This window comes from Sorghum bicolor, chromosome 5 (assembly GCF_000003195.3).
Source record: "Sorghum bicolor cultivar BTx623 chromosome 5, Sorghum_bicolor_NCBIv3, whole genome shotgun sequence".
In the NCBI taxonomy this organism is placed as follows: domain Eukaryota; kingdom Viridiplantae; phylum Streptophyta; class Magnoliopsida; order Poales; family Poaceae; genus Sorghum; species Sorghum bicolor.
The window spans coordinates 4,802,576-4,825,307 of record NC_012874.2 but is presented as its reverse complement, the minus strand read 5'-3'; the positions used below and the strand labels follow the sequence as shown (position 1 = coordinate 4,825,307).

General features: G+C 42.6%; 2 protein-coding genes across 3 annotated transcripts; one reads left to right on the top strand and one right to left on the bottom strand.

Moving 5' to 3' along the window:
* On the bottom strand, nt 4,367-11,195 carry LOC8073619 (60S ribosomal protein L3). 2 transcript variants are annotated; one of them, XM_002449006.2, is made up of 12 exons: nt 10,963-11,195; nt 9,758-9,871; nt 9,404-9,517; nt 9,135-9,292; nt 8,841-8,931; nt 8,621-8,686; nt 8,334-8,429; nt 7,139-7,238; nt 6,499-6,609; nt 5,894-6,198; nt 5,099-5,508; nt 4,367-4,974 (listed from the first exon to the last, which is right to left on the bottom strand). In XM_002449006.2, exons 1-12 carry the CDS (start codon nt 11,014-11,016, stop codon nt 4,716-4,718), a joined length of 1,878 nt encoding a protein of 625 aa, XP_002449051.2. In that variant the 5' UTR covers nt 11,017-11,195; the 3' UTR covers nt 4,367-4,715. The 2 variants fall into 2 exon arrangements, with proteins under 2 accessions (XP_002449051.2, XP_021316966.1); XM_021461291.1 differs by lacking the exons at nt 8,334-8,429; nt 8,621-8,686; nt 8,841-8,931; ... (2 more) ...; nt 9,758-9,871; nt 10,963-11,195 and adding an exon at nt 7,403-7,468 and having other exon boundaries at nt 7,139-7,249.
* On the top strand, nt 17,115-20,799 carry LOC8070679 (probable leucine-rich repeat receptor-like protein kinase At1g35710). The gene is made up of 2 exons (XM_002450308.2): nt 17,115-20,158; nt 20,310-20,799. Exons 1-2 carry the CDS (start codon nt 17,134-17,136, stop codon nt 20,675-20,677), a joined length of 3,393 nt encoding a protein of 1,130 aa, XP_002450353.2. The 5' UTR covers nt 17,115-17,133; the 3' UTR covers nt 20,678-20,799.

Here is a 22,732-nt window from a genome sequence, read left to right as displayed (position 1 = left end):
TGGATGCATACCTAAAAAGTAGCATTTTGTTTAAAAAATTATGAATTTAATGATACAATTGAAATGATTCTTATTATGACTACTTACTTATTATTTAGATGTAAAGTACGCCAGTGGCCCTCAAATTTATTGAGATGTGTTAACCTGGTACCTAAACTACCAAATTGCAGCCTTAGCTACCTGAACATTGTTTGGGTTTTGCTTTAGTCCTATTGGGTTACAATCTGCAACCCAATGATGATGTAAATTTTGGGAGGTCCACCCCAATCCCAAATCGGTTCTACATATATATGTCAAACAGGTCGTGTCGTGCCATAGGTCGTCGGGCCGTTGTGGGCCGTCGTGCCTAGCGGGCCATGTCTCTACGGACTTCGTCCCTGGCCTTCGGCACACGGCATGGCTCGTGGGCCGATTTTCATGCCGTGCCAACCTGTCAAGCACGCCGTGTCGTGCCAGCCCACGGCCCATCAAGCTGACAACAACTCATTTTTATCAATATTTTCACCAGTTGTTCATCATTTTCACCATTATAACAATTAACAACACATATATACAAATCACAACTACATCAAAAGTTTATTTTTACCGGTCGCTACTGGGCGGACCGTTGGAACGGGCCATGCCCATGTCGTGTCGTGTGCCTAGGTGGCAGCCCAGGCACGGCCTGGTCCCTCGGGTCGGGCCAAAGCTACGGGCCATGGGCCGGGCCGCGGGCTGCATGGCCATATATAGTTCTCCACCATCGCTTCTCTTTTGTTATGACCGTTGTGCACCCCCTCCTCCCATGTCCAGCCCCATCGCATGCACTCACCATATTGAGGTCCACTGCATATACCCTCGTTGTTGTCGTACTCTCCCCATCCACCCTTTGTCGTGGCACTATGCGTGCCCTCGTGGTAGCTCTGTGTGTTGCCCATGATCTAGCAATCTTACTCCTTGAAGATGTCAGATTCCAATTTCCAATCCTTCTAAACATTCCTGTCAAAGCTAATAATACTCATATTGTCATTGGCTCTGAATTTTGAAATAGACCATGTACTTGTATGCCAGGCATCTAGAAGTGTGTCTCTTAATTCAGCACCCATTCCTCCTTACAGTTGTGACTCCCACGCTGTCTTCATGAGAAATATTTAACCCTACAATGATGCATATAGATTTTAGTGGCATCCTTTAGCACAATGAGCCCTCAACCTTCTCTTGTCATTCCTAGATAGTTTGATTTCTACTCAGTTTTTGAGACTATCTTTGTTATTACCTATCTAAGCTTCTCAATTGATGGGGAAACAGGGACAAGAAAGAATGTGGGTTTGCTCATGTCCTTTAGGATTCATTGAATGGAACCTCAACCTCTGATCTTCTTTCCCTTCCCATGTGATTATGGTAGTTCTAGTCCCTCATCCTCAATGTCAGTTCTTCATGAACTTGAGGTGGTTTACTGATCAGTGTTCAGCTAGCTACCTCTTACCTTGTTGTTGCCTTTCACCTATTTGGCCTCCAAATGAATAGCATCCTCCATGAGATCATCATCTCCACCACAATTTTCACCACAAATTTCAGTGACACTATCTATGAACTCCTAAACTTTAGATCCATTGTTAGCTTCATGATTAGGTTCCTAGCTTGGTCCAGCTTGGTCAACTCTTACTTTCTTTAGATTAGTATAGAACATATATAACTTGCCTCCTATCTTCTTTTCAGCATAAACAACTTTATGGTGGCTCAATACCTTAGAAATTTCATTAATTGGATTGGCAACAATGTCATCTCACTCAACACTTACCAAACTGTCATCATGATCAACATACAAAACTAGCTTTTTGACCATACTGGCCATCAGATTTGTATCATCATCTGATGCAATCACCCTCAATCCATCAACAAGATCTTTCACTGGCACAACCAATAGATTGGTGTTTCTGTTTTTCTCGTATCCTACTTGCTGAAGGAAATCCTCAAACCAAAAAGTAGACTACTTCTCAGACTCAATCTAGTCGAAGTAGTCGATTTTCTCATCCACATACAATCTCAGATGACCAAACCCAAACCCTCATGGTGTAACTCAATTGAAAATTCAGACACCAGAACCCATTAGCGGAGCCAGAAGCTTTTATGAGCCTGGGCGATTTTATTATACAATATTTGGTTAGAAAATTATAGGATTTTACTTTGATATAAAGAAATTTTCCTTTTGAACATCGGCGACGAGCCCCGCCGGCTGCCCGGGGTGGCGGGGCGGTGCCTTTGCCAATGCTAGAACCTACATTAGTAGTCCACCTTGATCAGTTTATCACTCAAATTTACCCCCAAAACAACAATCAATAGACCAAGAATAGTTCTTCCTATCTACCCTTACCACCACAACTCTGAAAATCAATATCCATAACCTGGGAATTGACAAAGCGGAGGGGGTGTTTAACCCACTATATGGTTGCGGTGCCTCAACTTTCCCTCACAACATTGGCACCATCCTCACCTAGTGCTTGTGACTTGCTCCAATGTGTGGCTTTGTCCCGGTCTCCTTTTCTCCATGATTCGACGACCAGCCTCCTAACATCGATCGCTGCTACAACCAATCTCATTTCCATCATCGAGATGAAGCGGAATAGGCATGGGATGAAATGTGGAGGCGTTAGTTTCCACTTTCCAAATACTCATCCAAGGGGGCTTTTGACAAAAAAAAACATAAGATCTCAAATATTGAACCATCATTACAGACCACGGGTTCAGATCCGATAGGATTAAAGCTAAACCCAAACAATGTTTAGATGGCTAAATATGTGGTTTGATAGTTTAGGGACTAGGCCAAATTTCATAGTTTAAGGACCAAACCAGATAGCTTAATATGCAATTGGATAGTCTAGGGACCGAACCGTTAGCATACTTTATTGTACTCATACTTTGATCCCCATTTGTATATAAACCACAAAGCAATCTAACAACTAGACTACCTAATCAGAAAAATATAACAAATTGTCTATAAATATCACAATGTAGATCTAAATCTGAACTATCCAAGTCTACAGTCACATTAAAAATAACTAAATTTTATATGGTATTTTATCTTTGTTACCCACACGCCTAGCTCATTTTTGTCAATGCACACATACCCTCTCTCTCTCTCTCTCTCTCTCTCTCTCTCTCTCTCTCTCTCTCTCTCTCCGGTGGTCGTCCTACGTCCCAACTTCGACGACCTTCTCCCAGGCAGTCACGCTGCGCCCCACCGTGCCATTGATGACGTGGCTTTGGGTGGATCTGACGTCGGACGAACATGGAGGCTTCGGGCAAATCCGATAGTAGCCATGGTGGATCTAGCAAGGTATGTCCTCCTCTCCCCCTCTTCCTAGATCCCTCTTATCTTCCACAACTCTAGCGGACTTAGAAAGAGAAAGTTTGGGGGAAAGCTGGAGGATAGTTAAGGGTCCTAACGACTATGGAGGCGGCAAGCTAAGTATGAGTGAGGGCGTCACGGCAGCGGAGCTAGGAGAGGAGGTCATGGTGGCGGAGGGAGGGGGGGAGGAGGCCACTATGGGTGAGTAGTAGAGCGCGGCCACTGCTGAGCAGGAAGAAGGGGGAGGGGGGAGGAGGAGGGCGCAAAAAAGGTTGAAGAGGGTCGTACATTAATATAAAATGGACACATCTAAATTGGGAGGGAGATGGCTAACGGTGCTTGCTCTTTGGCTGGATTCCGATATGAGGGTGCCTATTTTTCTTGCTTTTGTTTCTTGGTTTTTTTTTTGACAAATTGTTTCTTGGTTCTTAGGCCTTGTTTAGTTTCAAAAAAATTTACAAAATTTTTCAGATTTTCTGTCACATCGAATCTTTAGACGTATGCATGGAGTATTAAATATAGACAAAAATAAAAACTAATTGCACAGTTTAGTCGAAATTGACAAGACGAATCTTTTTACCCTAGTTAGTCCAACAATTTTTGTCAAATACAGAAAGTGCTGCAGTGTTGATTTCCCAAAAAAATTTGAAACTAAACAAGGCCTTAATTGATTTCAGTGGCGATGTTGTGTGCGCACATGGTCTGTATTTCCAGGAAGAGGGTGCAGTCGTGCAGATGAGCATGCCTTCATAAAATGTCCTAAATGGAGGTGAACGTACCAGTTTAAAGAAGAGGTAGGGGTTGTTGTATTTTATATACAAAACAAACAGGGCACCAAAACACACCTCAAGGCAGTTGTATACAAAACAAACCCTATCCAAGCCAAGAGGAAACCAGGAAACCAAACACTCAGTTTAAACTAGGAAACCAAACACTGGCTGCATAAGAGAGGGAAGCCACAAAGTTTCTGGCTGCATAAGAGATTGCTGGGAAGCCACACATAAAGTTCTGGCCGCATAAGGTTCTTCAGGATACAGATCCACGAAATGCCATTTGATCATTAGATACTACTAGGAAATATGACTAATGGTCCACATTCCCAGCAGCAGGCAGCTTAGAACAGCGAACAAATGAAAGTGCTAGACAATCACCCCCAGTTTCAGAATCTACATGCAAAGATTAGGCATTCATTCAACTAGCAAAAGAACGCAAAAAACATAGACAATGCAGGTCTGCAGTAGAGCACAAATCCATATAGAAGGCCAGAACATGTTCCCAAAACATCCACTACAAAACTTAGTCCGACAAGGTAACAAGAGTATCACAGGTCGATGGCTTTGACAAATGAGACTTGTCGCTGCACCGCAGCACCAGCACCAGAACAAGCTTAGGCCTTGACCTTGCCATAGTGCCTCTGCTTCTCCTCGGTGGTCTGGAAGCGGCCGTGCCCGAACTTGGATGAGGTGTCGATGAACTTGAGCTTGATCTCCTCGAGGGCCAGCCGAGAAGTCTGCTTAAGCAGGGACTGGCGGAGGGTCACCACCCTCTTCTTCGGACCCACGCAGCAGCCCTTGATCATCAGGTAGTCACCCTTCACTATACCATAGTGGGGGAAGCCACCCATTGGAGTGATGTCCTTCTCAGTCCTGCAGATACCAGCCATTCATTAGGAACAAGAGCAACGAAGGTACAGCAGATTGTGCGAGTTACTACAGATTCATGCAGCTCTCATTTAATGAATTAGTGTTCAGAGAAGCTCAGAAATAGTACCTGTCAAACTCTGTGGAGGCATCATGGGTCTCTTGTCCAGCCTTGCCAATCTTGTAAACCTTCTTGTTCATCTCAGTACGGTGGTGGTATCCATTCTGACCAGCACGGGCAACAGTGTAGGATACCCTAGCCGGATGCCATGCACCAATACAAGCAACCTTGCGCAGACCCCTGTGGGTCTTGCGAGGAAGGCGGGTGACACCCCAACGAGTGACCACACCCTCATAACCCTTACCCTTGGTCACACCAATAATGTCAATCATCTCATCCTTCTGGAAGACAGCATCAACAGGGACCTCCTTCTCAAAGAACTTGTAGCCATAGTCCACCTTGTCAGCAATGGTACCACCATTGACCTGAATCTCCATGAGATGAGCCTTCTTCTGCTTCAAACCCTTCATCTTCTTAATCTGAAAGATAGAAATACAAGAGGTGAGATTTTGCTAATACAGAGTGCCCCAACTGAACAAAAAACAGTTCATTTTTCCATAGGCCTACTTCCCTGCAGGCAATGACATACATTGAAGTGGAAATTTAATAACAAGACAAGGATTGTAACATACATAAAAAGCTCAACATGATAATGACAAATAATACAATGAAAATTGAAATTTAATAATAAACAAAACACAACATGATCATTGACATATAAACATTCATTTGACTACACAAACATTGCATAAACAGGACTAATGAAGCCAAAAAAAGAGACCAATAGTAATTGCATTATCAATCATTAAGAAACCTTGTTCCTACAAAAATGACTGAGCAACACAGCTCAATTAGGCTTATCACCTGGGTATGGGCAATGACACGGACAACAGAAGCATATTTCTTCATCTTCTCAAGCTGCAGCTGAATTTCCTTCTTGCCAGCATCATTGTCATACTTGAGAGCATACTTGGAGAAAGCCTTCTTCTTGCTCTTGCACCAGTTCTTGTAGAACCTTCTCCTAACTTCTTCGCTAAGATGCTGAGCCCAAACAGTGTTGAGTGTGCGGAGGCCGCGAGGAGTCTTCACATATGCCACAAGCCCAACAATGACCAGAGGAGGGGTTTCAATGATGGTAACAGCCTCACACGTTTCCTTCTTGTGTAGTTCTGAAGAACAAATAGACAGATCAGTTAAGATCATGGAGCAATACATGTAGACAAGATTCAGGAGTTTAAGCACTTGTGGATATTCAAAAGAAAAAACTATGTCTTTGGTAAGTATATGGGCCTGTGAAGAAATAGTTGTGTTGTCCATCATCTAAAGTTAAGTGCTTTCAATACATAACAAGCTAAAACTTCTAGTTGGAAATCATGGATGTTACAATTCATTTTTTTTTCAGATACCAAAAACTGGAAAATGTGGTCAAATCAATTGATTAATAAAAAACAGAAGGGGGGTGGACATACTGGATCCAGGCTTCTCGACCTCACGCACAATGTGAGTCATGCCAGCCTTGTAGCCAAGGAAGGCGGTGAGGTGGCAAGCCTTCTTGGGGTCATCCCTGGGGAATGACTTCACTGCAAAAACAAACAGGGAAACTAGTATCAGATTGTCTGGACTAAGTAAACCTGACAAAGGAATGTGCGTATCATACTAAACAGGTAAAAAAGCAATAGTGCAGCATGACCAAAACAAACCATAGTTTAGTATTCACAGCTACATAAATCAATTGTACAGCACGTTTTCAGATCATACATGATGACAGTGTTGGATTGCACTTTATATGCAAAAGACAATCTTTCACTGAAGCAAGACAAACCTATGAAAACTATTGCATGACGAATAACAATACCACAAACGCAGTACAAGCGGAGCATCACTGAATGAGTTGTTTAACTAGAAGTAACACATATAATCCTTCGGTTATACAAACTGAAGAGTAGAACATATCAGAGCACCATGTATGCATGTCAAAGCAAACTAGAGTCCTCAAGATACACGAACTACACAATCAATCGGTAGGCTCGCGCAAACGAATCTGAAAACCGCGGGGAAACACGAACGACGGAACCATCGGCCAAGAGAGAGTGAGAGATGCGTGCGTACCCTTGCCGCGGTGGCGGGAGGACCGCTTCCTGGGGAGGAAGCCGAGGGAGCCGTGCCTCGGGTGCTCGAACTTGCGGTGAGACATCCTCGCCTCCTGCTCCTCCTCCTTACCTGCAGGAAGTCACAACAAAACCCATCAGATCCGCCGCGAGCTAAGCATGGGCGGCTCGCCTCCGCGGCGACGAAATGGCCACCGCCAGCGAGGAAGGGGAGTCGAGTCGAGTCGGGAGGAGATTACGCCGGCGGCGAATTCGTTACGCTCACCTGTGGGGGGGCGGCGGCGGCGCGGGAAGGGACGGGTGGGGGTGAGTGAGAAGCCGGGTGCAGGTAAACCCTAGGAGAGGTTATATAGGAGGGTCCCGGGCCGGGTGCGAGGGTTTCGTTTCATGCTGGACTGAAATGCCCCTGTGAAATATGGGCTGTTGTTCTGGCCTTCTGGGCTGAGGTATTGTGGGCTCGGCCCAGTACTCTGTTTTCGTTTACACATCATTTCCCTCTATTTAAAAATGTCCCTATTTCTCCTTTCTCAAGAAAAAAAAAGTCCCTATTTCTCGTTTTTACTACTTCAAATGATACCGTTCTACTTTATTATGATGTCCAAAAGGCCTTTTTTTCTTTTTATTTTTTGTGCAATTATTTTTGTTGATTCAGTTGCCACCAACTAGCATTTCAAGCAATGATGCGACAGAAAATAGCATCGCTGATGTGATTAGGCTATTGGCTTCTTCGATCAGGTTAAGTAGCACAGTAGGTGGTATTCTTATCCTAGACACCGTTTGGCTGGCGTAAAAGCGGTTGATGCTGAATTGTTGTGAGAGAAAAGCATTGCTGGCCAGCTGATCAACCTTCCAAAACAGAACCATGTATTTCCATTATTGCTGTAATTGAATTGGGCAGCAAGCCTCATCTTCTCAAAAGAAAAAGATACAGAAAATTTTCTTCATATATAGGATGCAGAATAGCTTCAGCTTCACATGCCATTTCTTTAGCGTTCAAGGGCAAGCATTGGGAAAAAATAGCTTTTACATGGAAAAACCTATCGAATGTGATCTTACAAATATGTGCTTATGCAGTGTCTGCACACTGCACGTGTATGATCTGTTATTAATGACTGAGATTCTGCTCTTCCAATACCGTTCTGAACTCAACAAGTTACAAAATTACAAGCCACACACATATCTCAAGTCAAAAACACCAAAACGAAAAGAATGATGAAAAGAATAACAAGGAACGCGATCATCATGATCTGCCCTTTCCAGCTGGCTTTCTTCATGACCATAGCCACTCTTTTCTGCACAAACAAAAGGGAGGAATAGATGGAACTGAAACATATTCTGCCAGCTTTGTAATCGTAACTGGTAATACATCAGCAAAAATGAAATTTCATAATATGCAAGTTGAACTGTAAGGAAAATGAGGGGGCAAAGGGCAAGGTCTGCTAAGAAAAGTAAACTGTGCTGGAGCAGAAAGTACAAAACACACCTGCACAAAGTCAAGCCGATTTGTAGTAGTTTCCATATCGAGGCTAAGCTCGCCCAGAAGCTTCTCCTGTAGAACGTGCAAAAGGGAGCATAAATATCAGCTCGAGAAAGCCTATGAAATTTTGATGACATAAAATAGTAGAATATGCACTTCATGTGTAAAAAAAAAGGAAATGGGAATGGAGTTCACAGGAATTATTATACATACAAAAAGAAAATACCTGCCCAACAAGCTCATCATGAATAGTGAGACCTACACCTCCAATTCGCTGTACACTAGCACTAAGAGCATCCAACTCCTCATCTTGTCGCCTATTGAAGATGTACATAAAACTAGTATTAAATCAGAGCATAATGATATTATGAAAGGTGTCATTCAGTTCATCCATGGATCAGGTTTAGCATTCATCATCTTCCATGCATCAGAAGTTTAGTTCATTTAAGGTGCTAGATTAGTAGATTGGATACTAGAACAACATAACACTTAGGAAACAAGCTAAAATTGAAGGAATTACTTTATCAGGAGAATCTGCTGATCAGATTCTGAAGCAATGAATTCATCATTGTCTTGTACAATATTCTTCTTGGATCTGATTGATTCAGAAGGATTGGTTGAACGTCCAAAGACACTCTTCTGTCTTCCACCTTCAACATTTCGCTTTAAAGCAAGAACCTGTGTCATGTAAAACCACATGAGATGCCCGGTAATACTTGGAAATGTTCTTGCAACGAAATTATGGTTTAAATGTGCTTCCATCACAAACAACTATCCTGTGAAAAATACCTGGTTACGTGCAGTGCTAGTCCAGCTCCTTCTTCTCCCAATTTCAGCCTCATTAAGTCCGTAGTATGCTGGATCTCTCTGAGCAACTGAAATTGCCTTCTCCAGTTCATCCACCTTGTTGTAAAATTAAAGGTTGCAACAAGTGAGTAATGGACCATGGCAATATGACAAAGGAAGCAGATCATAATTTACTAAAACCATTCTGGTACTTAACATAACAGGACTACATGAGTGAATGATACTGCCTTGAGATGTGGCAAGCATGTAAAGGAAAAATTCTAATACGGAGTCCTTTCTAGCATGGATTGGAAATTATAATGACAGTAATACAAATGGTGAGAAAATTCCATGCACCTGCCACTGGATACTTTCGCAGCTGGTTAGTAGTTCTTTGGTCAGATGCACATACTCTCCAGTATTTTCAGGTGTCTGCTTCCATTGGAGGAAAGTATCTTGCACTTTATCAATCTATAAAGTAACACGAAAAGAAGCAAATTTTAGTCATATGCATCATAGATGAGTATGATATGTAACAATTCTGGGATCAAAATATGACTAGTAGTGTAACAGCCAATATTTTGAGCCACGTATATATTATCAGCATATGTTTCTGACATCTATGGGTATAATAGAATGCATCATTGTAGAATATGTTAAAATTTATACTAAATCAAGCAACTTTGGGGGGGGGGGCAAATAAAAATTGGACCATCATTAACAAGTTTCCTTTACAACAATGGGTAAATATTTGGTTCAATGACTATCCGCAGCAACAGCGCAACATTCAAGTAGTGCCACAAGTACATGCTTGATTTTGGGCTGAATTATCTTGCGAAGTGTTCAAGCCTAGACATCAGACCTAATGCTCCTTTTCTAAAAAAATCAGACCTAATGCTATATTGCACTACCCCTTTCGTCAGCCCAGCTGCACCACTCCTTAATTTTAGTCCTTCCTCTGCGGCTGTGCATCAGCATATATACAGCTACTAGTACTTCACAGTTAAGAAAAACAGCTCCCCACCTCAGATCCATGTAGATGTATCCTTATGATTTACCTACCTACATTACATTCTCTGCAGCTGCCTCGCACTCGCACACATGTACAGCAATGAGCCAGAACAACCTAGGAACTGGGTCCAGAGCTGCGAATTGTTGCAAGGAAGATCCAAACCCCTATGCCAATACCCAATGACCTACATTTAAGCAAGCCAATAACACAATAAACTGAAAGAAGGCATGTAACCGCAAGAAACGGAGTTCAGGAATTTCAGATTCATAACTAGCCTGATGTAACCGCATACATTGACCAAAGAAAGGCGGTAAATTCCACAGCACTTTCTCACAAGAGGTTCATCAGATTAAAGAGACAGGGATTACCATAAAAAAAACCGGTCCCAGGAAAAATAGACAGGGATTACCATCACATTGACCAAGAAAGGTGGTAAATTTTCACGAATGAGCAATTGAGCATCAAACAAGACTGTCGCGGATGCAAGCGACGAAACAAGCGGACGGATGGAGCAATGTGGGGTTGGAGCGGCAGGAGAGCAGCAGCTCACCGAGTCCTGGATCTCGTCCTTGACGATGTAGAAGGGATCCTGCGCGGGGGTCATCCTCTCATCGCAGTGCAGGAGCGCCCCCAGGCTCGAGCTGAAACTCGATGGAGGCGGACCGAGTCCGGCAGAGATGGCACCGACGAAAATCAACTGGCAGGAGCTGCTGGGTCAAGACGAGATCCCGGCTCCATTGGCGATCCCCTGCCTCTGCCTGCCTCCTCCGCTCGGTTTGGTGGCAAGTGGCATCGCCAACGAGAAGGAAGGGAGGGGACAGGAAACCCACGGGTAACGTGGGCTTCTTCGATCTTGGTCGGCGTTGGGCCCGACAAGTGACGATCTTCATGGGCTGTGTACTCCGTCCCATTTCGGCCTGGTGCCTGTCTTGCGCGTGAGTTTTTTTTTATTAGAAAAAAGAAAAGGAACTCTCTACGCTATTGAGATTTTCTCTCTTTTTTTTACTAAAATATATCCAAACATTTGAAATTGGCCATCGAAATAGATTTTAGATGATTCATTTTAGAAAAATTAGAAGTCATACTTGTATATTTGTCTTATAATACTTTTACAATCTCGTATATTTATTGGATTATGTATGCTTAAACCATAATATAATTGTGGTTAAAGTTGTAGATTGGAAAATATAATGGAGAGTAATTTTCTGTCCAAGTGTCATTTGGTGAACATTTTTTAATGCAAACTAAAAAAGTGCATGCCATCTTTTTTTACGAATTACACAATACAATGTAGACACTTACAACACACGTACATTCACCCTTACGAATGCACCTATCATATGAGCATCTTCAAAAACTAGACCGGCAAATCCTTGAGTCATCACAGGCATCTCGCTGTCGCCGGAAACATAGATCTTGAAACTATTTGCGCCCAATGTTATCCTAAACGCTAAACGGTAAACAGTCGGTCACCCTTCGTTTAGCGTTTAAACTGTTTAGACGGTGTTTAAACGGATTAAAACGGTCTAAACGGTTTTACACAATATTACAAAAATGTTCATATTTTTTAATGTAAAATCAATCATTCTATCATTTATACATATTTATGCAACTAAAATCCATTTATTTTATTATGTATATATGTTTATGCATGTTAGAATAATTAAATATACATATTTATGCATATAACAAATCAATTTTATATATTTATAAATATAATAAATTTAAGTATACAAATTGTTAATATAAAATTCAACTAGATTCACCTGGTGTTTGCCTAAACGGCTGTTTAAACAGCCGTTTAACACCGTTTACAACCGTTTCGTGTAGGCCGTTTAGACCGTTTTCCCCGTTTTTTGACCGTTTAAACGGTCAACCGTTTAATTTCCCGTTTACCCCCTAAACAAAACAGTTTGCCACCGTTTACCGTTTAATGACCATTTAATCGGCCGTTTAGGCCGTTTAGGCGAACACTGTTTGCGCCCACAGAGAGTCAAACAAAAACCTGAGATGCTATTGAGCCTTTTATAACCTCAAAAAAGAATAATACATCCAGAAATGTCAAATAACAGATAGTCAGTCCCTTCTTTATTTACCCAGTGGACAAGCAGGGTACTTACATTTGTATCTTTTTTCATAGATTATGTTATAATACAATTTAGAGTTTTCTTAGTAATTATTAAAGTCAATAATTATGATAGAGTTTTTTACACATGACACTCCATGGTTTTTCTAATAAATACTTAGCTTATAAAGAGATGTAAAGCCTTGTTGTGACGCCAAAGTTGCCAGATCTTGGTATTTATGTTAATCGCTATTTTACCTACTTGCAATTTGTTATATAACAATAGTTATCAATGAGAAGGAAACCCCACTTTAGTGGATGATGCCACATGCATCATAATAGATGATGTCACATCCTCTAAATATATTAGAGCATCATGGCCGACTGAAAATATCGAAGTACATAATTGATCAAAGTCAATCTACTAGCCTCTTCTCCTGTTGTTTACTCTACCAACCCATTTGTTGTTCAATACATCTCTCGACAAGGTTAGTCGGCATTCTAGGTGGCCTTACCAACTCTAGAATAATCTCATCATGCGTCCCTCGATGAATCTTCTTGGAAGGTTTTCACGAGCTTTTTGGGCAAAGATCAGGTGCCATGTTTGTGTGCTTGGCCTAGCTATCTTGACCTATCTCCATTACGTGCTAGTTCATGTGTGGCCTCGGTCATACTAGCTCTAGCTGGTTTGTGACCATAATTTTCATCCACACATGGCACACAAGAATTTTAGGTTGTGCCAGCACGGTAAGAACGTGAGGATCATGTCATGTCTAGAATCTTAATTCTCGACCCATGTTTTACACGGTGCATGGGCTGACACAACACATAAATGGCTTTGTAAGCATGTTTGCAACCGCCTCGTATTTACTATCATATCATTACAAGTTTCATGAAAATTTTAGATATAAAATATATTTTCTTTGTAACGAGTGGATGAAGAAAACAAGCAAAGTTATTCCAGGGGTTGCTTGGGCGCTAGCACGACAAGCAGATAGACCACATGCCATGGGCTATGCTTGCACTAAAGAAAGACTTGTCGTGGTAGTATGACATTGTTCGATGTGCCTAGTATGCCATTGGCGGTTCTTAACTCATATTTTCACCCGTCAACTTTACATAAAATCTATACAAACAAACACCGAAACTTAGTAAATAGGATTTATACTAACAAATTCTATGAGTTTTGGTGATTATTCATTTGGAGAATGATATGTCGGGATTGCATAGAAAAGGAGCTTGAAGTATACAAGAAATATAACGTATAGACATCCGACATGAGCCCAAGAGGAGATAGCTCACCTACCAGCAGAATCAGGGCCCGAAGGAGTGGAAAACAAGGCCAAATTCCAACCAAGGCCTTGTTTAGTTCCGAAAAAAATTCGGATTTCGCTACTGTAGCACTTTCGTTTTTATTTGATAAATATTGTTCAATCATGAACTAACTAGGATCAAAAGATTCGTCTCGCGATTTACAGACAAACTGTGTAATTAGTTTTTGTTTTCGTCTATATTTAATACTTCATACATGTGCCGCAAGATTCGATGTGACGGAAAATTTTGAAAACTTTTTGGATTTCGGGGTGAACTAAACAAGGCCCAAACCAACTTATCTCTGTGCAACACCACCCTGGTCCAAGTCTAGGAGATCATAGGAGGCAGCCCAACAAAATTGGACTCAAGGTGGCCCACCTAGGACGCACCCATGGTGGTCTACCTCGAGTCCAACCTTGTTAGGTCGGTTCACACCACCTCTCCAAGGATGGTTCAGATGGGATTTGGTGGTGCAATTAATGGAGCATGGCGGTTTGCTCCTTCCTTTTGAGAGGATCCACAAAATATTCCAAGGATCAACCCCCCTCCTCCCCACCTATAAAGGAAGGCAACCTCTTTCTCATATTGATCAATGATTCATCAACACAAAGGAGACACAAATGTAGCAAGAAGAGAGAAGAGCTCCATTCATATCTTAGCTCTCTAGTTAGTCCTAGTTTAGGGAGTGAGTGAGGAAGAGAAAGAGATGGAGAAGTACTACCAGAATTGTCAGCTACCTCCATTTGTCCGAGAAAGTCGATTCCATCTTCACTTGTACCTCGACGGACCTAGTACCTACTTGGAGTACAAATTAAAGTTCGAATTCTTCTACGATGGTGAGCTCGTACTTTAAGTTAGTCTTGTCAGCTACCTCCATTAGAAGATCAGTAGTTAGCATCGCTGAATAAAGAGGATGGATTGCACTTGCCTCGCGGTAATCATTATACTTGTGTGTTTCTACTTGTGATTACGATCATGGTTAGTATCATGTATATGTTCATAACGCTTAGATCACACGTGCACATGTCTGATGTCACAAACTTATTTTTAATATTTTTTGATTAAAGTGATACTAAAATTGTCTAAATATCTAACAATTCGTATACGTAATCAGCTCTATTGCAACACGGATATGTTTGCGAGGACTCTCTTAAAGAAGTATGTTTTTTCAAAGTTAACAAATTTTCTTTGTCGATTTTCATGTGTATGGTTCACAATTTTTTTTTGAGTGTATAGGTTCATATTATTTGTCTCATATTAAGCCCTTGTTTAGATGCAAAAAGTTTTTGGATTTTGACACTGTAGCATTTTTGTTTTTATTTGACAAATATTGTCTAATTATAGAGTAACTAGGCTTAAAAGATTCGTCTCGTGATTTACAGGTAAACTGTGTAATTAGTTATTCCTTTTAACTATATTTAATACTTCATGCATGTGTCGCAAGATTCGATGTGACGAGGAATCTTGTAAAGTAAGGCGTTCACTCTTTATGCTCTCGACTGCCCGACCCATAACCATAATGATTACCGCGCCGGCCGGCATCTGAGGGCACTCACAATGCAAGACTCTATCATAGAGTCCAAGACAATTAATTACACATTATTTATAGTATTTTGCTGATGTGGCAGCATATTTATTAAAGAAAGAGGTAGAAAAAATAAGACTCCAAGTCTTATTTAGACTCTAAGTCCACATTGTTCGAGGTAATAAATGACTTTAGACTCTATGATAGAGTCTGCATTGTGAGTGCCCTGATAGTAACGTGCCACCAGCTTGCCGCGTTGGAGGGTCAACACTGGCACTGATTCTTGTGTAACCAGTTTCTGAATGAAGGCTACCGCCTACTATCTTATTATTAATCCAAGGCTAGGCAACTAAGTTTTTTTTTTCCTGTCTAATTCCTTTTTTTGTAAAGCAACAGTGTTTAGATCTGGATCGCTCATGGATGTTGGTGCATGTCAAGCCACTTAAGGCCTTGTTTAAATGTTATCGTATTCGTCTCAATCTACATGCATTGGAGTGGATTGAGATGATATTTAGTTTAAGTTTCATTCTAATTCACTCCAACATGTGGATTGATGCCAATCCAAAAAATGCCTAAATTTTAGTCCTATTCAATGAGATTTGGGCATATGTTTTTTTGTTGCTTTAAAGAAGTACTCCCTTAGTCTCCAAAAGAATTCCTAGAGTTGTCTTAAGTCAAATTTTTAAACTTTGACCGAAAAAACACACTAAGATTTATAATACCAAATTAGTACCATTAGATTTATCATAGAATATATTTTTTTATAGAATACTTATTTTATATCATAAATATTGATGCTCTTTTCTATAAAGTTGATCAAAATTTTAAAAGTTTGACTGGTATGGATTCTATAAATTGAAACTTTTAGGGACAAATGAAGTACACAACATAGCTTCTTGTACATGAGAGAGCCCAGAGGTGCTAGCTGTTAGGCCCTAGGGTGATGTTCTGTTGAGCTTGAAGAGGAGTTTAGGACAGCAGCAGGAGAGCAATGACAAGAGAAGGAGAGCTGCCATGTGTGGGTTTCTTTTGGTCTGGTTTATTCTCAGTTCCTGCATATCTGATGACCACTTAGGGCTTGTTTAGATCCAAATTTTTTTGGATTTTGACACTGTAGCATTTTTGTTTTTATTTGACAAACATTGTCCAATCATGAAGTAACTAGGCTTAAAAGATTCGTCTCGCCATTTATAGACAAACTGTGTAATTAGTTTTTATTTTTATCTATATTTAATGCTCCATGTATGTGCCGCAAGATTCGATGTGATGGAGAATCTTATAAAGTTTTGGGTTTTTGGGTGTATCTAAACAAGGCCTTATTATGCATCTCTGGGGTTTATTTTTTTGAGTCTTCGTTGACTGGACCTGAACCTGAACCTGACAAACGATGGGTCATCATCGGAATCTTGATGTGGTGTAACAGTAAGCAGCTTTGAACTAGTCAATTTCGACGGTTTGGCTATTGGACATGCATGGGTCCTTCTGTCTGTGTGATTATTCGTCATTACAAAACTTTTCTTGTGGTTTCACTGACGGTTGCGTGAAGGCAGGTGCACAATGACTGCTAACCCTTCAACTAAACAAACATAGATCATTAATTAATTAATAAATTTATCATAACTTTGATATAGAGACTATAAAACACACTACAACAAAAATGATTTGGTTAGTGGGTTATAGAGAATGGTTGGCGTTGACCCAAAAGTGACCCACAAGGGACGGCAGCACTCTATGTATCCCAGTATATATTTGGAGTAGCACTACTACCTATATATGAAACCTCATCAGCCAAGCAATTCTTAAGACTACACAGCAAAATGCAATCTTCCTCTGTCCCTCTGCTCTACCTCCACCTACTAATACTGCCATTCCTCCTCTTGCAACAAGCACATGCAGATGCAGGCATGGTGCCTCATGGGGGCATATCACTAAGGTCCCAACAGATGGCCCTCCTGCACTGGAAATCTACACTTGATATCTCCCCGGTGCAGATGAGCTCTTGGCAGCACCAGACCAGCCCGTGCAATTGGACGGGAATCATGTGCACGGCCGTGCACCATGGCCGCCGCAGGCCTTGGGTGGTGACCAGCATCTCCCTGTCAGGTGCCGGCATCCATGGCAAGCTTGGTGAGCTCGACTTCTCAGCTCTCCCATTCCTCACATCAGTTGACCTCAGCAACAACACTCTCCATGGCGTAATACCTACCGAAATGGGCTCTCTGTCAGCGCTCTCCTATCTTGACCTCACCCTCAACCATCTCGTCGGGCACATCCCATCTGAGTTTGGTGGCCTGCGGAGTCTCACCCAGCTTGGGCTCTCCTTCAACAATCTCACGGGCCAAATCCCTGCTTCCTTGGGCAACCTAACAATGTTGACTAACCTTGTCATTCATCAAACCTTGGTCTCTGGTCCCATTCCAAAGGAGATAGGAATGCTTGTCAACCTACAGGCCTTAGAACTAAGCAACAGCAGCCTAAGTGGTGACATACCCACAGCTCTTGCTAACCTGAGCCAGCTAAATTTTTTGTATCTATTTGGTAACAAACTATCAGGGCCTATACCAGTAGAACTAGGCAAGCTCACAAATTTGCAACATCTTGATCTAAACAATAACAATCTTAGTGGCTCAATCCCTATCTCTTTAACCAATCTCACCAATATGAGCGGCCTTACTCTCTACAACAATAAGATCTCTGGTCCCATTCCACACGAAATAGGCAACCTTGTTATGTTAAAAAGAATTCATCTCCACATGAATCAGATAGCAGGCCCTTTACCCCCAGAACTAGGAAATCTGACTCTTCTAGAAACACTTTCCCTGCGCCAAAATCAAATCACAGGCCCAGTACCACTAGAACTTTCCAAACTACCAAATCTCCGAACTTTGCACCTAGCCAAAAATCAGATGACAGGCTCTATCCCAGCAAGGCTAGGAAATCTTACCAACCTGGCAATATTATCCCTCTCTGAAAATTCAATAGCCGGTCACATTCCCCAAGATATTGGTAATCTGATGAACCTCCAAGTTTTAGATTTGTATCGGAACCAAATTTCTGGACCAATACCAAAAACTTTTGGGAATATGAAAAGCATCCAAAGTCTTTATCTGTATTTTAACCAATTATCAGGGTCTCTTCCTCAAGAGTTCGAAAATCTCACAAACATTGCTTTACTTGGGTTATGGAGTAACATGCTTTCGGGACCTTTGCCCACTAATATATGTATGAGTGGTATGCTTGAATTTATCTTTGTCGGTGATAATATGTTTGATGGCCCTATTCCTTGGAGCTTGAAGACATGTAAAAGCTTGTCTCAACTTGACTTTGGTGATAACCAACTAACAGGAGATATAGCTCTGCATTTTGGAGTGTATCCCCAACTCACAGTGATGAGTTTGGCATCTAACAGGCTCTCTGGGAAGATCTCATCAGATTGGGGTGCCTGCCCTCAGCTAGAGGTGCTAGATCTGGCAGAAAATAAGTTAGTTGGTTCCATACCTCCAGCCCTCACTAATCTGTCCAACCTGCGAGAGCTAACACTCCGTTCAAATAATCTCAGTGGTGATATTCCACCAGAAATTGGCAATTTAAAAGGCCTGTACAGCTTGGATTTATCACTGAATCAGTTATCAGGATCCATTCCTGCACAGCTGGGAAAGCTGGACAGTTTAGAATACCTTGATATATCTGGGAACAATTTGAGTGGACCAATTCCAGAGGAACTGGGTAACTGCAACAGCCTACGGTCCTTGAATATCAATAGCAATAACTTTAGTGGGAATTTGACTGGTTCAGTTGGAAATATAGCAAGCCTGCAGATCCTGTTAGATGTTAGCAATAACAAACTCTATGGTGTCTTACCACAACAACTTGGAAAGTTGCACATGCTAGAATCTCTCAATTTATCCCACAATCAGTTTACTGGAAGCATACCACCCTCCTTCACAAGCATGGTGAGTCTACTAATGCTTGATGTGTCCTACAATTATTTGGAAGGACCACTCCCAGAAGGACTTGTACATCAAAATTCTTCAGTAAACTGGTTTCTTCACAATAGAGGTCTTTGTGGTAACCTCACTGGACTGCCACTCTGTTATTCAGCTGTAGCAACCAGTCACAAAAAACTGAATCTGATTGTTATACTTTTGCCAACTATTGTTATTGTGGGTTTCGGCATTCTTGCTACATTTGCAACAGTAACAATGCTTATCCACAACAAGGGGAAACGGCAAGAAAGTGATACTGCTGATGGAAGAGACATGTTTTCTGTTTGGAACTTTGATGGAAGACTAGCGTTTGATGACATCGTAAGGGCAACCGATAATTTTGATGATCGGTACATTATTGGAACAGGAGGATACGGCAGAGTATATAAAGCACAACTCCAAGACGGGCAGGTAGTTGCTGTGAAGAAGCTCCATCCAACTGAAATAGTGTTGGACGACGAACAAAGATTTTTTAGGGAAATGGAAATTTTAACACAGACCAGACAACGAAGCATAGTCAAACTGTATGGGTTCTGCTCTCATTCAGCCTACAAGTTTCTTGTCTACGACTACATTCAGCAGGGAAGCCTCCACATGATCTTTGGAAACGAAGAACTAGCAAAGGAATTTGATTGGCAGAAGAGAGCTACTCTTGTGAATGATGTGGCTCAAGCAATTTCTTATTTGCACCATGAGTGTGATCCACCGATAATTCATCGAGATATTACAAGCAACAACATCTTACTTGATACAACCTTCAAGGCTTATGTCTCCGATTTTGGCACAGCAAGGATTTTGAAGCCTGATTCATCAAACTGGACTGCGCTAGCAGGGACATATGGCTATATTGCCCCTGGTAATGGATATGATCTTTTTTTTCCAAGACCACAGTTATTTAGACCCATCAATTGATTGCTACTTATGGTTATACACTTACATAGTTTTTTTTTCTGTAGTATTTTTCTTTTCTGTGTTAACTCTAATGCCTTTTCTTCTCCCCTGTGCAGAGTTGTCCTACACATGTGCTGTGACAGAGAAATGTGATGTGTACAGCTTTGGTGTGCTTGTGCTGGAGGTCATGATGGGGAAACATCCAAGAGATTTGCTGCAACATCTTCCATCTTCAAGCGGACAATATACACTGGTCAATGAAATCCTGGACCAGCGGCCTTTAGCACCAACAATAACAGAAGACCAAACCATAGTTTTCCTCATCAAGATTGCCTTTTCTTGCTTGAGAGTTTCCCCTCATGTGAGGCCAACAATGAAAGAGGTCTACCATACACTCACTCATTTTCAGACTTCCAGCTCAACTTCAACACAAATAGATTTACTTACATTAGATGAACTATGGGGCGCTGGAAATATAGTATAGTAATGTCCCTAGAGTGTTGTAACATATACATTTTCAGTACATTTTAAACCATGTAGCATGTACAACTGCATCTCTAACATAATGTCATACAAAAACTACATACTTATTACTACACTATTATCTTTTTCTCAACTACACTATTATTTTTTTTCTCAACTTAGCTGATTGTAACGTGTCTACCAGCTCTGTTTAATGTTGTGTCTAGACTATATTTAGAGCAAGGCTAACAATATAGTCTTTTGTTGATTGTATGGTTAGTAACAACCCATTTACCAGTCTACTCATATAGTAGTTGCCTCACCTATGACCCACTTATTTCTCTCATAAAGTTTGTAGGTTCTTGTGTATAATAACCTGACTGTAAACTTACAACTCACTTGTCAAGGGCGTCCAGCCCTAGGGTAGCTGGCCCTTGGCTACGGAGTTCGTAGCCTCGGTCCGTCTTCTCCGGCGAGGTTTGCTCCTCCGCCGCAGGCTTGAGAGATTTGGGCGAGAGAGACTAGAGATAACAATTCATTGCTTGATTTATTATTGATCCCTGGGTACAGAATATATAGTAGCTGGTATAACAGAAAGAGTAACAAATCTCCCTAAATCAAGGAGTCCCCCTAACAGAAAATCCTATCTTTCCCTCCTAGCCACCAGCAGCTGCCGCGGCCTGCACTTCTCCTGGCCGCGCGCTGGCCTGCTCGTGGGCACCCTGGACTCTAGTCCCTGCACGGCGTACATCCCTGGCCCTAGTACGCCTGGTATACGTGCGCCCGACCATGACATCTCTCCCCTCCTCGAGAGGCAGCTCGTCCTCGAGCTGGAAGTCTGGAAACCTGGCTGCGAAAGACTCCACATCTTCCCAAGTTGCAGAAGCTGCACTTAACCCTTGCCACTGGATGAGCACTTGACGGACACCCCGCGCTAACCTGTAGCGCACTGCCCGTTCTGGAACAGGAGCCACAGCACCATGGTGGACTGGAGGAAGCGGGGGCGGCGCTGCTGGAGGTGTCCCATGAAATTTCTTGAGTAGACCCACATGGAAGACATCATGTAGGCGCGCCCGTGGTGGCAAAGCCAGACGAACAGCCACCTCGTTGATGATCTCCGTAACCTGGTAGGGGCCGAAGAACCATGGTTTGAGCTTGCCGGTCACTGCCTGCGGAAGAGAAGATGCTGCACGCTGACGTAGCTTGAGCAGCGCCCAATCGCCCATGGTGTACTGGACGTGGCGATGCACCCTGTCATAATGGAGCTTCTGGACCGCCTGAGCCTGTTCAAGGCGATAGCGGATGTCGCCCAGGAACTCCTCGCGCTCCTCCATGGTGCGTGCTACTGCAGCCACCCTTGTGTCCCCTGGCTCATAAGAGCGAATGGTCGGAGGGTCGCGCCCGTACACGACGCGGAATGGGGTATCGCGCAGGGACGACTGATATGCTGTGTTGAAGACGAACTCTGCCCATGGAAGCCAGCGCAGCCACTGCCTGGGCCTGTCCCCGGTTAAGCACCGAAGGTACATGACGATGACCCGATTAGCAGCCTCTGATTGCCCATCCGACTATGGATGAAAAGCGGTCGTCATGTGCAGCTTTATCCTTGTCAGGCGCATGAGCTCCCGCCAAAATGTCGAGGTGAAGACAGGGTCGCGATCCGACACCAAGGACTGCGGAACGCCATGTAACCGCACAATCTCGGCGAAGAAAACCAGCGCCACCGACTCGGCGGAGTAGGGATGAGCCAGCGGAATAAAGTGACTGTACTTGCTGAACCGATCCACCACTGTGAGAATGACGGACTTCCCCCGGTCACGGGGCAGCGCCTCGACGAAGTCCAAGGCAACGTCTGTCCAGACACCCTGCGGTACAGGAAGGGGCAGCAGCAGGCCTGCAGGGTGGAGATGTTCTGACTTGTATCCCTGGCAGACCACGCAGGCACGCACCAAGTCCTGGACCAGGCGCTTCATGTTGGGGAAGTGGAAGTCGCGGCGGAGGCGATGCAGCGTGCGTTGGACCCCTTCGTGGCCGTCCTCATGCGTGGCGACCATAATCTCCTGAAGCAGCGGGGAAG